This window comes from Anas acuta, chromosome 3 (genome assembly GCF_963932015.1).
Source record: "Anas acuta chromosome 3, bAnaAcu1.1, whole genome shotgun sequence".
Classification (NCBI taxonomy): Eukaryota; Metazoa; Chordata; class Aves; order Anseriformes; family Anatidae; genus Anas; species Anas acuta.
Genome location: NC_088981.1, coordinates 17,136,086 through 17,152,243, shown reverse-complemented (window position 1 = coordinate 17,152,243; position 16,158 = coordinate 17,136,086). Strand labels below are relative to the sequence as shown.

General features: G+C 41.7%; 1 protein-coding gene across 3 annotated transcripts; it reads right to left on the bottom strand.

Moving 5' to 3' along the window:
• Positions 1-3,185: 3,185 nt before the first annotated feature.
• Positions 3,186-13,817, bottom strand: YPEL5 (yippee like 5). Of its 3 annotated transcripts, XM_068675883.1 has the most exons (6): positions 13,172-13,326; positions 12,100-12,248; positions 11,944-12,000; positions 11,668-11,771; positions 6,968-7,140; positions 3,186-5,303 (listed from the first exon to the last, which is right to left on the bottom strand). In XM_068675883.1, exons 5-6 carry the CDS (start codon positions 7,106-7,108, stop codon positions 5,079-5,081), a joined length of 366 nt encoding a protein of 121 aa, XP_068531984.1. In that variant the 5' UTR covers positions 7,109-7,140; positions 11,668-11,771; positions 11,944-12,000; positions 12,100-12,248; positions 13,172-13,326; the 3' UTR covers positions 3,186-5,078. The 3 variants fall into 3 exon arrangements, with proteins under 3 accessions (XP_068531984.1, XP_068531982.1, XP_068531983.1); XM_068675881.1 differs by lacking the exons at positions 11,668-11,771; positions 11,944-12,000; positions 12,100-12,248; positions 13,172-13,326 and adding an exon at positions 13,665-13,817; XM_068675882.1 differs by lacking the exons at positions 11,668-11,771; positions 11,944-12,000; positions 12,100-12,248 and having other exon boundaries at positions 13,172-13,336.
• Between the last annotated feature and the right edge of the window lie 2,341 nt (positions 13,818-16,158).

Genomic DNA, 16,158 nt, shown 5'->3' with positions numbered 1-16,158 from the left:
TGTTATTAAGATTTTTAATAGTAACAGCAAGTGTCTAAGCAGTGGTTCTGTTGACTGTATCATGATTCAATGGATCCAGTAAATTAAACACCCTGCTAGAAAAAGAATAGCAATGACAAAAGCAGCGCAACTGTTGAGACATTTCACAACCGTTTTTACTCCATTTTTTTCTTCCCTTCTTATCCGATATTCCCCCTTTTTGGGGATATTTTTGCAACTCCTTCAATGTACATCAAGTTTGGTAGAAAAGTTTACTTTTAGCCCACACCACAGATGTTTCAAAGGCAGTAACTGACTCAAGTTTGTCTCGTGATGTTAACAGTGTTGTAGCTTTATGTTGCCATGGCTTCTTCAGTCTACAAAATAATACTTTTAAGAGGACATTTAGGTTTTCCATAGCCCTTATTTCATATGAGATGGGGCTAACCTGAAGGATGAGAAAGTGGAATCAGTTGTCAGGGGTTCTAGATGGCTGATGGCAGACCTTGGCATAGACCCAAGGTATCCTCATTTCCATGAGGCTGTAGCAGCTGCCCTTATGCCCTGACTCCATGTGATGCAAGCAGGATTTTTGACATCAAAATTAAAAAAAAAAAAAAAAAAAAGACAACAAAACTGACCACAACCAGCACACAAACAGAACAGTTCCATGTTGAGACCTCACATCAAATGAAAACTTCTGAAGCCTAAGTCTGACATCTGCTCAGTGTTCTTAGATGAAAAGCTTCTTACAGCTGTTGGTTAAGTAGCAATCAATCAGCCTTGAAGTTTAAGTAGTTATAGGTACTGCTCTAAACGTGTGGGATTCCAGTTCACATTCTAGTCATGAAGAAGCCAGCAATTACAAATGCTTAACCTGAGTTTCTTTTACTTTTGCACACTGGAACATTCATATCCAAATTACCTTTAGCAACCAAATAATTGAAAAGTCACAGTCCAAATTTAGGAACAGTAGTACACTGGTTGTCAGTGCAAGTTGAATGCATGCCTATAAAAGGGTGATGCTATAAAAGGGTGATAATGGTACCATCCTTACCCTCGTGACCCCGTATCATTTTCATTCCCAGGCTGCATGTATGCAAGGACAGGATAACCATATGCTGGCTAATCCACTGGAAAGCTGACATTTTCTAAGTGTTCTACTTTTTTGACCTAAATTACCTCTCTAATGTACTTTTGGCTACAACAGAAATCATGCTGAGAAGCCTCACCACGAAGAATGGAGGTTTATTGAGTACATCACTATGCTAATGCCTCCTCAGCAGGTAGACATAGAATAGACAGTCCATGGATCCTTTCTGAGATGCAATGAAGAATGCCATTCTGGTATAGTAACACTAGGAGCGACTCCTAACATTGCCAAAAGCAGACACTTCCCCAGATCCTGAAACTGCTAATTCTGCAGGGAATATACAACAATCGCCAGAGATTCACACAGCTTTTTTTTTTTTTTTTTTGCATGCATTTCACCACATACCTCTGGGTGCTGGCTGAACTGAGTCAGGTTTTACTTTCCACCTAATCACTAAAAGCAAATTGATCACCATAAGGAAGCTCAAGCAACTTGCTCAAGTTGAGCGCATGGACAGCAGCACTCTGTGTGGACTAAAGCATACTTGCATATGGATTTCCAGACCAGACCAAATCTAAAAAAAAACAGGTAAGATGGGGTTAAACCACTGCTCAGCAGGAGCAGAGCCATCCAGGCCATTTCTGCACCTTCTTGACTGTGCATGGGAGTGAAGGTCCACTCCTGAGAAGTAACAGTCATCCTCTTCTTCCTTCTGTACTTACCATGTAGTAGTGCTTAGGCCAGTCTAAAGGGACAGAATAAAGTCACCCAGATTTTCGGTCAAGCACCCTTGTATGATCTGGCCATTCTGCCTGTGTTCCCCCAAAAGGACAGGAGCCTTGCTATTTCTCGAAATGCACCTGTTGCAATGTGACATTGGACTAAAACAACTACGGCATGCAGTCTGCTGTAGTTCAGTAAACCTAATGTTCCAAACATTTGTAAATGCTTGCAACAGTCAAATCAAATGCTTTCAGTAGGACAAAGCAAGATCCCAAGTCTAAAGATGGATTTCTTTCTAAACAAGTTTTAGAAACACAGCAATGTATCTAGACATCAACAAGCACACCTCTTGTGCTAAATCTGAACGTAGGGTCTGAATGCTCTTCTTTCTCCCACCTGTCTGACCCTCTTTGACACTCAGGAAATGCAAATAATTCCCATAGTTTTTTGTTCCTTTTCTCATTTTATTTTATTTTATTTTATTTTTTTACTTCTGTAAGAAATACAAGTTTCTGCTAGTGTGGAACGCTTCAGATAATACGAACATAAACAAAATCTGCCATGAAGGACAAATTCTTTCCAGCTCCCTTCACCCAAGCAGAGGCCAGAAACTCAGTGCTGTTTTTTCTGCACTTCTTGTTGTGAGTGTCTTACAGTGACATTCAATGTTTCTCAAAAGAAACCGAAGAGCTTAAATTCAGCATCTTCTGCTGTTTTTCAGGGGACCTCAGACCCCTCTGCAATGCCCAAGTGAATGTCCAGTTCTACTTTCCCTGAATCACAAGTTATAAACAAGAGATTCAAACTTACCTCTAGTGTATCTGTCACCTCTTCTGCAATGCTGGCACATTGCACCATGCCAACCACCCCTTGTTTGGGAATCTAAGGCTATTGCCCTATTCCAAAATAACACTTAAAGCCAAATAGCAATGCATTCTCTGTTGCTAGGTGTGCTGAGGCTCATCAGCTTGTCTCCTACAGGTAAGTTATCCGTAAATAAAGTGTTTCAAGGGAGAAATTTTTGATGGGAAACTCTCCCAGAGCCATCCAGGTGATAACACAGGGGAAAAGCAGGCAGACCGAAAGAGCTACTGGATTCTGTTTTAAAACTGCAATGGACTTGAGCTCATAACTTACTATTTTTTCATGAACTTACCTCTTAGGTATCCAAGTGATATCCATGAAGTGAAATGCACCTAGCACCTCCCCAAACCAACTGTATACTCTCTTGCCACCTATTTTGAGAGAGATGCTCATCTACAGCTTATAACCATATGCAGTAGAAATTCAATCATTTAATTAATGAAGGAAAAGGATGACAGGTTATATAATTCATTTGGCAGACTCTGTGAAAATAAAATAACAACTGAAAAAGACTGGCAAATACCAATTCAGGACAAAACATACTTTATTCTACTGTAATGTCAGAAGTACAAGAAAAGTACTGCAGAAGACCATGCTAATGGGACTTTGGGGGTTTTTGAAGGACAGAAACACAAGATAACGGGGTACTACTGTACTCAGTGCAAAAACTGATCTGAGGCACAAGTACACTACTGTTTAAGCAGCTCGATTCAAGCACAGCTCTGGTATGTGATCTACTCTGTTTTCTTTCTATATGACAAATCTATAGTAAAGCTACTTTTACATCAAATAGGCAGTAGATTCAAGTCAGGGGTGTCCAAATTGCCACTAGGCAGCTAAAAATAAAAATAAAAAAAAATACCCTGCACAGTCACCTTCCACATTTTAATTTCAGATATGGAGCTGTGGCAAGTGAAGAAAAGTTATTCGGAAAGATCAGAGGCCAGATCTGGTTGTCTCCTTGTACATCTGTGGGTAACTTGTTTCACATTGGCCACTATTTACCCAATAAGAAAAAATAAATAAATATGGATCTCTGATAAAGAATCATACATATCTAACATTCAAATTAATTGCAGCCCTTGAGATCTTAACTTATGGCTTAAGACAATGAAAGTGTTTGGGCACCCTTGAGTTAATTAAGTTAATGAAGAGCATTTTTGCTACAAGGCAAGCAACATCACTGTTTTAAGCAGAGCTGACCTCTACAAGAAAGCAGAAATCCAAGTCACTAGTTACTACTAGGCTGACATGTACTGCTGCCCAGAAAGATAAAAAAGTAACATCACAATGAAAAATTTCAAAGTTGAAAGAGAAGAGAGTTTGAACACCAGAAGTGGCATATGAAAACAAGCTGTTTAAGTTAATCTTTTCACAAGATGCAGCTTGCGTAACTCTATGCATGAACAAACATGCTGGCAGTCTTCTCCTTTTACACAGCAGCTGTGTTTAACATAAGAAGTTCTGGGTTTAAAGAAAGCTACTTGAAGAAATAAGATCTGCAATTGCCTGTCAACTTAATGAGATTAATAAAGAAATAATGAAAAAAATTTACTACGGAAACAGGAGTTTCCCACTGGATCCCTATCATGACAAACACAACTTCTGATTGGTAAGCAACACAAGACTAAACAGACAGGTATTATTTTATATTATTACTATGCTTATAAGTTACATCAGTTTAAAAAAAAAAAAGAAGCCAAGCAGTTTTGCCCTATTTCAAGAATAGTTTTCAATCAACATCAGTTTACATAGTGACTGTGACTTCACAAACAGGAAATGGTGACATCCTGGGGTCAAGAATGACAAAAATAATAATGGGCTCTGTGCTACCAATCAACCTCGACAAGAATATGACACAAGGGCCAGCCCAAGCTGTACCACCACTGAACCTTTAGCACTTGGCACAAATTCGGATCTCTTTAGTTTAGCTAGCAAATCAGGTGAAAAGACCGAGTCAAAAAAGAAGTAGCTAAAAACTTAAGCCAAAATTGGAATATACTTTTAAAAAAAACACCTGTAATTTTAAAATAACTTTACACTGATATCAGTTTCTGCAAACTAAAAAAAGAAAATTGATCTCTCTCTAACAAAAGAAAAATCCCCCAAACATTTTCCTTTTAGCCCACTGTATCTGCAGATACATTCTCAGATCTAACAGTTATAAATGCAAGAGAGAAAAAGTTACAGCAACTGCACAACATTCTTTCTACGAACAGCTGCTGGAAGGATAGTAAAATATAAAGGAATAAAGAAAGGAAGGTTCCATCTAAAAAAACTCTCAAAATCTTTCCCACTCTGTAGTCCATGAATCCGACTCTGATGCTAAGGTGACAGTGTATGTAAGCAGATTTTTTTTGTTGATTTTATTACTTTCGAGTTTCGAATGAAGAGAACCCAAGCAGAGACTCAAGTCTCTTCAGGAATTGTCAGACGGAACATGCTCCTCAAATCCTTCACTCTCTCGGACCAAAGCTCTTTCCAGGATAACGCGGCCTTCCTTGTAGCGCTGGCTGTCTTCAGTAGCAAATTCATAGATCCAACCCAGTTTGCTGTTGCAGTTCTTGCAGCTCACATCTCGAACCATGTGGCGGCCAGTGAGCATGACCCGATCCTGAACTTCACTGTATTGCAGATTTACCACCTAACACACACATACAGGGGACAGGGAATAGAAAGAATTAGTCTGCCTGAAGCAAACCTTGAAAACAATAGGCGTGAATGTCAACATTTTGATAGTAGTCTGTGACACTGTGTGTGAACTGAAAACTGAAGTCGAATAGTCTGTGGCCCCTGAAAATCTCCTCCTTGAGAAAGTTTATGCTTTTAAAAGACATTTCACAGGGTTGTATCACGATCACTGTCTAACGGAGAGAGGCACGAAACCCTATCATTAGACAGACAAGAGTGCAAAGTACAGTGTTCAACTTTGGGTGATATGTTCTTGGTGAAGAGTTTATAAAAACTAACTTTTAGTGAACCACTTGTAAATACATCTACCCTATTTCTAGGAACTAATACGACTGCTTATTTCCAGAAATCAGAACTAAAATATTAAGATGTGGTACGTAAAATTCTTGGGAAGCTTTTGAAATAATCATACGAGAAAAAGGCTTGGTGGCTGAGAACATAAGACATTCTCTTCTCATTATACATTCACTTTTTGTGTATGCATTATCTTGTCAGTTTAAAATATATTTTTAACTTGTTTAGGCAGTAACATCACAAAATCAGGATGTATAGTTCACTCAAAAGTGATGTCAGAACTATATCCAAACTGACAATGCATGGCAAGATTCTAAAAGATGGGGCTGCACTTCTTACACTGTCCACCTGATTATGCCTGCTCTCTCTGCGTCAGCTGTAAGGGTCCTGGCTGCAAAATATGAAAGTCAAACTTCTTCTGTGATTGAAACCTACTATTTAACACACAGGATTTCAACCCCGATACCATGTGATTACTGGATGAGAAAGAAATCAGATGCACAGCTCTCTTGTATAGCTATACAGACTTACTTGCATATTCATACTACTCACAGGATTCAGTAAATACCAGACAGAAAGCCCCAGACCAAGCACAGTGAAGTGAAGACATTCTCGACACCTCTATCAACTCTGCCAACAGCCAGTGGCAAAATGGTTTTCAATGAACACAAAACAAAAGATAAAACACTAACGGTTACATGATCAGGAACTTTGTGAGAAAGCAAAGGAAGATCACTGTTTCTCACTGACTAATGAAGAAGTCTATATCAAAGGGTTAATAATTACTGCTACAACTCATGCAGGGTTATGACATACATATTTCAATCAGTTGATTTTAATCAAATTTGATAAATATAAAATATTGAACTAATCCCACGCACTATTACCTGTAAAAGATATGTTTTTATTTTGCTGAAATACTATTAGTCCAAAAATGATTTAGACATGAAAAATATGATCTACACTTCTTTTCTTTCAAGCTAAGTAAATAAAAGGCAAATTATTTTGAAACTCTGATAGACAAAAAGATAGTCTTAAAATGAGTTTGAGGTTCATATTACAGAACCTGGTTTCCAAAGCTAAAACTCCCTACATTTTGGTGATGCTACAATATTCATAATCTTCTTTATAGTCTTTTAGTATTGCAGATAAATTTAGACAGCTTGCCATTAACAGTCAATGCCAAATTTGACTTCAAATACAGTGGAATAGATCAAAAAATAGTAATTACACAGCACTTTTGGTAGAGTTAAAATCTTCTTGGCTGATAGATTAATATCTCAGTTTTCAGAAGTATTAGATCACATTTGGCTTTTTACCAACCTTGTTAAAAAGAAAGGCTCTTCCTGTGGCCCCTGTGAAGCGAGTGGAGATGAGCTCAGAGCGATTGGTCAGAATTGTGTCACAGTTTGCACAGGAGAACAGGCGAGTGCCACCAATATGATCCAGAAAAATTCTTCCCATTTTTGGAACTTATGTAAGTCTATACTCAAGACCTGAAAGAAAAAAAGTACATTTAAATAAAGCATCACAGCAAACAAAAACAAAAAAGACCCACGTATATTGCTGAATATTCTGCAAACCCATTCAGCTAGTCATTGCAAAAGTTCTTTCAGATATAAATTACTGAACTCACAGACTGTATTCACCCTTTCTCACTCACCAGATTAAGAAACACCAAACTTAACCAAAATAACAATTTATTTCCTAAAACTGATCACATCGCAAGTAAGATAACACACCTAGATACAAGTTAGTTACATTAAATAAGGGAAGTATGAACTGAAACTCTTCAAATATTGTGATGACATTTGCAGATCAGCCTCCTCCTAGACTACATGGTTCTTAAACCCAGAAGCTTACACTTCTTCCCTATTTTCTTTTCCTCCTTATTATGATGCCGAAACTCCATTCTGGTTTATATTCTCAACGAGTCACCCAGCTTAGTCAGCACTGGGAAATGAAGTACATAGAAATACATTGAGTCACCAAGACAATTACAGTGTCATTTTCCCAAATAACACCCCCATCCCCTCCTTTATAAATATATTTGCTCTCTTGTTTTGCACATTTATCACATGCAGCCACAGAATACCACCATCCTGGATGCTTTTAAAACACCTGAGTAACTCCCCTATCAGAAAAAGAGCTTCAAAAGCAAATGTAGATTTGCAATACCTTATAAATAAAGCCCTTGCTAGTAGGGAAAATTAAAATATATCAACACTAAACCAACACATTACTAAGTTACCTAGTGAGTAGACGCAGAGCATATCAGACAGTCTAAAACTTAATCACAGAGGATGAGATAACATGACAAAGGAATTAAAAGATGCTATTTTCATTTCAACTGCAGAAAAGTTTGATGATTAAATATCTGAAGTTAAACAATATGCCTCCATTTATGCTTCAGATGCGGACTCAAAACAGTATTTTCACTGTTTTTTCACACACAATAATGCAAAGTAAATCTGACACTGTGATATACACATTGTGTGGACATTTCAGAGCAGGAGACAGTGTGCTGTTCATACAGAAACCTGTCAAATTTTGTGCTCATCAAGTTGAGTATTCTATGTCAAATGCCTTGAGAACAAATACCTAAACTAAACACGTTTCAAGTTTTAGAAGCCCAGTTTCTCAAAGCTTACTTCAAGATGCACAAACAAAACGGTATAAAACAAGCACCTGCACACACAAAATTTCAAGTAGTTCATACATACAAAAAACATAAATCACTGGAAAATATTTATAAACAGGTTGTTTCCTTGCAATGTAAAAATTCTAACAATGAAAAAGATGACTAATATTGAATGGAGTGGTTTTAGCGTAAGCTCCTGGCGTGTCGATTCTTCAAATCAGTCGTCTTCTAGACCCCATCTGAAGGATATATAACAATTCAAAGCAATGGAATGACACTTTCCTTTAAAGGTGATACAATACCCATTGCTCTTGCTGAAGGATAAATATAACAGGTCTTGAGTTTGATAAAATATTTCAGATAATTAGCTAAGCATAGTGGTGTAACTCCTTGTGACTGGACTCAAAATACAGTAAATATTTTTCTTCAATTTTCTCTAAGTGCCATACCTTTCTAATATGGGCCTTATCTTCCATAGCAAATGATGAAGAAAAAAATTTGAACAATGACAGCATGGAGGAAAATCAACAGACAATAAGTGTGAGTAAGTATCAGTCAATCTCCAACCAGAAGAAACCACAAATACAAGCAATAGAAGTAATTGTGACAGATATGCCCATAAGGCACTTGGCCTAGCTCTATGCGCCATTCTTACTACTTTTGGATGTTATTTTATGTTGATTGTATTGTCAAGGAACTGATCACAAGTTACTGTAAGCGTGAAATCAACATGCAAAGGGGTGTTTCCTTCAGGGCAAACAAAAGGCTCACCCTGTCATTATTTTTAGAAGCTAACATAAAAAATGCAAAAACATGCCTGTCTTTTACCAAGAGCAGCCCAAACGCTGACCTTGCTAAGTGACAAAAACAGATCCATTACATAGACTAACCTAGCAAACCATGGTAATTTGAAAAACATATACCAGAACTGTCAGAAATGCAAAGATAGCAAGCATCTAAAAACATAATTCACTTAACTGCACCAAAAAACAGGAACCCAAAGACACTGAGATTAAAATTTAAATACTTAAGGAAAGTTGAGTATAATTCTTACTAGTTAAAAGTCAAAGTGACACCCAAATATTATATTACTTTTAATACGGCATCATGCATGCAGGTGTTGAGTCCTAAAGTCCAAATATTTAAATAAATGCATGAATAAATATACCCAAAGACTTCAGGTCTGAAAAACTTGTCCAGAAATAAAAGGCCTAAATCCATCAGTTATTCATATCACCACAAAGAGCTGAAAGATACCTCATCATTAACTAAATGATAGAGAAGCTTCCAACAAGAATTAAGCCCTAATAGAAAGACGAAAAGAGATTTACTCAATGGCAGCACAAGGACGTGAGAATTCATGCTAAAGCTCCAGCAGAATCTAACAGGCCAACTGGTACTGGAAGAATGCACTTCGGAATACAGGACATGAGAAAGAAAGCGTCTTTTTGAGAAAATCAACATACTTAAAAGTTTAGAAAATAAACCTCTATAATCTGCATTGCTAGTTTTTGTTGTTTGTTTTTTTTTTTTAAATCAGTCTTAAAAAAAAAAAAAAACATGCTCAAGATTTAATGCAATCCTATTCGAATTTCTAACATTTCGAATAACCACTGCACTCATCTGCCTCATGGCAATTTGTGGTTAAAATAAGTAACAGCCCGGAACTCCTATCATTAGCTCTCCATTTTCATTGTTACAGAATTTCAGCAAATCCAAAAAGATCCAGCTGAAAACGAGTCACCTTGCATAGTCATTGCGTTACTATTCACAGTTATAAAACGTAGAAAAATTACAAAATGACTTCTAGTTAGACAGTCTCCAAATGCTGCATTTGATCATGAGTTTTCTAAATGAACTAACAAGGAACTGTCACTTTTTCTTCACATATAATTTAGAGAAGTGAATTTTAATTTGGAATCACTCCTCTCCCTCCCCCCCCCCCCCCCGCCCTTTTTTTAGCCAAGCTACAAAACATGGTATTCACTTCTAAGACCAATGCAGAAGGTACTTGCTGTGTATAAAGACTGTTCTCTCATTATGTAAAGATCCTGCATCCTAAAGGGTATACTCATTGTGCGTTGGAGGAAAAACAAACAAACAAAGCAGCAAAAACACAACAGAACGAGGGAAAGCAATTTTCCATATTGGAAATGGAATCGGGACTCATACTCCTTAAATACCTAAGTGGAGTGTACAAAGTCACCCAAGAGAACTGTGATTTCCCCCCCCCCCATAGTTTTCACTTCCATGTAAAAGGCATGGCCATCTATTCACATTTACACATGTAAATGGTCTAAAAAAGCCACTTGTAGGCAACGGGAAGGCTTTCTTAAAAAAAAAAAAAAGTCGAAGAATTATGAAACATTAAAGCTCCTCCAAGAGCCTGGGAGAAGGAAAATGCACAGGAAGCGCACTTAGCCGTTCATCCACTCTTTACATTTAAAGATAGTGAAAGTAACTTCCATTTGTGCAGAAAGCTGGCCAAGTTTCCTGTTGGCATTCACACCAGAAAGTGACCCTACCAAATCGCACCAGTGACATCACGCTACCAGCAGAAGTTGCAGTAGCAGTGGACAGAATATCAGTTACTCACAAAACCAAGGTCTGAGAAAAGACTTTTTTTGGCCCATGCTTTCTTCTTTAAAGTCAAGCTAGGTATTTTTTGTTGGATATATGTCTCTGACAAAGTCCTGCCTGCACAAGTCATAACATTAAAGTCATGGATGCCAAATTAAAATGACAGATTTCTTTACATCTCATTAGTGTAGGTATCTACCTACACAGTTAAACCTGTATTATTAAATCCACAACAGTTCAAAGAGGCAGGTACTTCTATGAACTTCAGGAAGATGCCACCATGTCCTAAGTCAGCATCCAGAACACTACTATCAACGTGCACCTTTGAGAGTACTTTTAGAAGAAGGATCAGTGATAGCTCATCTTCCCTAGCTAGTAATGCTTGTCGATAGAGCATCATTGTGACAGTACAGGCCTTGATATAGGTTCTTAGTCATACTGTAAAACATTTCTTGCCTACATGCTTCTCCAGTAAGTGCATGGACAGTCAGGAAACCATGAGCATTGTGCCTGGGTGCTGTAATGTGCATTCCTGTGCAGAGTGCTCCTAAACTTACACGTCTTTCAGTGTTGATTTTGGAAACACCGAGCAACGGCTGTAAAAGAGCTGACATTCAACAAGTTAAATTTCACCACTAATCTGCTCACAAAGTTCAAACCACCTGAACAACTATGTGTTTGGTATTTGTAGTACGTACCCTGCACACTTTCGTAAGCAATAATGAATAAAAAAGTAACGCAAAGAGTTTTTTATTAACATTTTTAAAATTACAAGTCATGGTTTTCTCGTCTCAGAGTCTACCTCTTGAAGACACAGGGCAATGAGTGAGAGCTCAAGAGAGCCACCAGGCACACACCAGACTGCAGATACAGCAGATGCCTCAGTGTTGCTTCAGCATCTCAGATCTACAACAGAAAACAGCTGCTAGTTAAAGGATACAAAGCTATCACAGCCTCTCATTCTCCATACCTCTAACTAAAATAATTTTAATTTGTATGGTGAGCAAACAACTGCTCAACCTCCCTTGAAAAATGATGGTGCGTTCCCCTGAATAAAACATTCTGACAATGTACTTACTCTGGAACAGAGCTTAAGATTCATCGTCTCATCTCAGGAACAGGGCTTAAGCTTTATCTTCTCATGGACAAAAGAGGGAAAAGGATACTTAGCACAGCCATACAAGACTACACATTAAAGAATCACTGGGGGAAAAAAAACACACTTTCTCTTTACCTTGCCAGGTTTCTGCTGCTCACAAGTGAGGATGCATATGAAAACGTGTTGAAAATGTGTAGCCTTTCAGCAGGTCTGAGAACCAGCAGTCCTCCAATATAGACTTCTGTGACTGTTAAAGCAAACAGGGCCGAGTCTCTGGCCCCTGCCTACATACAGAATTTGTTATCAGAAAGCACCACACGTAGCCAAAAGCAAAGAACTGGAACAGGATGCTACACTCCTCAGAGCCACCCCTCCTACCCTACGAAACTGCACAAGGAAGTTACCACAAACAAATGACTGAAGAGTCTTTGGCAACGTAATGAACACAGTGCATGGCTCCCACCCATAACAAGTTGGCTTTCAGCAGGAAACTGCATTTGTGCAAGTGACAGTAGCGTAATTTTCTGTTGTGGACAGTTTCCTTCAGGTAGAGTGAAAGCTTTGTGTACAGGCAGTGTGTTGAAATGCACCCAGTTACGTTCTGCTGGTGTATGCAAACACTGACACGTGACAGCGGGTGCACCCGGATGGGGGCTCGCTTCTAGCACTGCCCCTTTACCTCAGTGCCTCCCATGTCACAACGCTCTTGGGAGATAATAAATAAAAGCACTAACTTACAAGTGATAGCAGATTCGGATTAAATTTCTTCCCCACTACTACACAGAGTCCAAACCGGGTAACAACGTGTGTTTCCTGGCCATCTTTTCCCCTCTGAGTTTTTAAGAAGCCTGTATTTCCTGGGTTTCATTTTTTTCTGTACTAAATATACAAAATGTTTGTCTACCGATCCAGTCTGCAATTTGAACTACAGTTGAACTAATTTATATGTTTTGTTTTCATTACTTTTAGCGCAGGAGCGGTACAAACCTTCACCAGAAGACACCAACAGCTTAATAAGTCACAAAAAGAAAATAATAAACAAATATACAAGCAGCAAAGAGATGGCGAGAAGACGACGACCACCCCAAACGCACCCCGAAGGCACGAAGGCTGTCAGCGTAACCCCCTCACCTCACCAAGAGCCTCCCCCCCCACCCCGAAACCCCTACCCGCAGAGCCTTCCCCCGAGCTCTCACAGCGCACTTACACCAGATATTTCACCACAAGGTGTTTTCACTCCCAGCCTGAGGCACACACACTCCGGCCAGGACCCCACCACGACCCCACCAACACCTCACCCCCCCTCTCCCCTCCCCACAGGCCGCAGGGCCGGGGCCCGGCTCCCCCCTTGCCACAAAGCGCGGGGCGGGGCGGGCCGGGCCGGGCTCCGTCAGGGGCCCGCAGCCAACCAGCGCCGGCCCGGCCCCGGCAGCGCCCTGACAACAAGCGGCAGGAAACAGCTGACGGGGAGGGGAAGGGGGGGGGGCGCACCGGCAGGGCCCCGGGCACGGCCCCACCGGGAGGGCACGGCTGGGGGAGGGAGGGAGAGAGAGAAGCGGGGAGGGGGGCAGCGAGCAGCCGGGGTGGGGTGGGGGTGGGGAGTTGCGGCAGCGCCCGCTCGAAGCGGCTCCGTCACAGCCACAGTCGCAGCCCCCGCCTCGCCCCGGTGTCCCCGCTCGAAGCGGCCGCCCGGCGGTTACCTGCCCGCTGCCCCCTGCCCCCTGCCCTGTGGCGGCTCGGCGGGTCCGCGGCCGGTGCCTTCCGACGCTCCGGGTGCGCGGCGCCGCCCCCGGCCCGCCCCCGGCCCGCCCCGCCCCGCGCGTCAGGCAGCGCCGGGGGAGGGCTCCCGGAGATAAACGGCCGGGACCGCTCACAGGGGTGTTGATCTCGGCCGTTTTGGGGCGGTGGGCTCTGGAAGTGTGGGTCTCAGTGTGGGTAGTTGGGTGCTGAGCGCTGACAGGGCTCACGGTGGCCTCAGCCTCCCTCTGCGTGGTGGGGAGTAAGGGAAAGGGGTTTTGGGGGCTGTCAGGCAGCAGGCACCTCAGGGGTGGTGGCACAGGGACAGCAAAAGTGCTGAGGGGGTTAGAAGCACAGAATATCCCGAGCTGGAAGGGAGCCGTAAGGATTATCCAGCTCCTGGCTGCACACAGGTCTGCCCAAAAATTCAGACCGTGTGGCTAAGTGCACAGTCCAAATGCTTCTTGAACTCCCAACAGGCTTGGTGTGGTGATTGCACCCCTGGGGAGCCTGTGCCAGTGTGCAACCAACTTCTCAGTGAAGAACCTCTTCTGATACCCAGCCTGAACCTGCCCTGCCTCAGCTTGACACCATTCCCGTGGGTCCTGTCACTGGTCACTCAAGAGAACAGATCAGCGCCTGCCCCTTCACACTCCCTCGTGAGGAATCACAGAATTTCTAGGTTGGAAGAGACCTCAAGATCATCGAGTCCAACCTCTGACCTAACACTAACAGTCCCATAAAGCATATCCCTAAGCTCTACATCTAAACGTCTTTTAAAGACTTCCAGGGATGGTGACTCCACCACTTCCCTGGGCAGCCTGTTCCAGTGTCTAACAACCCTTTCAGTAAAGAAGTTCTTCCTAACATCTAACCTAAAACTCCCCTGGCGTAACTTAAGCCCATTCCCCCTCGTCCTGTCACCAGGCACGTGGGAGAACAGACCACAATGAGGCCTCTCCTCAGCCTCCTCCAGGCCGAACAGGCCCAGTGCCCTCAGCCGCTCCTCATACATCTTCCCCCCTAGGCCCTTCACCATCTTCATTGCCCTCCTCTGGACACTCTCCAACACTTCCACATCATTTTTGTGCTGTGGTGCCCACAACTGCACACAGTGCTGGAGGTGAGGCTGCACCAGCACAGAGCAGAGTGGGACAATCCCTCGACCGACTAGCAATGCCGTGCTTGATGAACCCCAGGGTACAGTTGGCAAGAAAGCCATAAAGGCTGCACCAGGGGAACCGTTTATGTTGCAATCATTGTAATATAACCATGAAAATAAAGCAAAGCACAAACCTATAAATAGTTTTGGCAAGCATGGGGACCCCCTCATGGTGTAGGGTTGCTGGTGGGCCCTGCTCTGTCTCAGCAAGGCAGTGGGGAGCGGTGGGACCGTGGGGACTATGCTGGCTGTCAGCAGGGATGGCTGCAGAAACCCATCATAAGTGTTGCTTAAGGACGTGGTTTAGTGGGTAATATCGATGGTAGGGGGACTGTTGGTGGTCATGGAGGTCTTTTCCAACTTTAATGATTCTATGGTTATGCTACATTCTCAGGAATAAGGAAGGTAGCAGCACCAATCAGGAAGAAACCAAACTGACCATGAGACAAGCAGAGAATGGATTAGCCTTTGTTCAACAGATGGCGTCAGGGACTGATGTTTTTATCTCCCTTGTAAAGGAGCTTAGAGGAAAAGGGGCAGGAGAGGGCAAGGTAGGGCACATTTATTAGAATGAAGCAGCAGGCTCTAGCAGCTCTGCTGGAAAACGCCAAAAATACCAAAAGAAATTTCCCATTAGTTTGCAAGGGAGATGCTACATGTCAGCTACAGGGTGAATAACAGGAACCACATTATACTTCTTTTCAAAGTAGGCTGGGAACATTCATTAATTCTCTTCTGGCATAGGTAAATTCAGTGCAGTCAGCAGTTTATTCCTATACTTCACATGCCAGGATTTGGGAAGACATTTTCCACAGCTGACTCATATTGTGATAGCTTAAATGACCCTGGGAGGAGGAACCAGTCTCCAGAAAAGGCCTGGTGCCAGGTCTGGAATTTAATAGACTAGAGAGAGATCGTGGCTGCCTGTACCCAACAGTTCTAGGAAGGCCCATCCTTGAGACTAAATCCAGTCTCCCCCTACTGTGAGTGATACTATAGGAGGTGTTTAAGGAAAACTGAGGTGATTGAGGACACAAACTATACAGTGAAAATCAGGCACCAGCGTATTGATCTAATTAAAACCTCTGACAAAACTTCAGCAGAAGTCAGTGAGCCCTGGGTTTATCCCATTGAATTAGCATCACGAGTCAAAAGCTGTTCATGTAGATCTCTCTTTAAAGATGAATGTTCGACCTTAGTGGTTTTTGCTTCTACTCAGTCTCCAGAAACACTACCACATTTCTAGCACATTTGTGGATTCCTGTGTGGCAAAGCTGAGCCTACCAAACATGCAT

Coding starts and splice junctions, on each gene's coding strand:
- YPEL5 (XM_068675881.1), bottom strand. CDS start 7,108: ATGGGAAGAATTTTTCTGGATCATATTGGTGGCACTCGCCTGTTCTCC. Junction 5,304..6,967: donor GAGCCTTTCTTTTTAACAAG/GTTGGTAAAAAG, acceptor TGTGTGTGTTAG/GTGGTAAATCTGCAATACAG.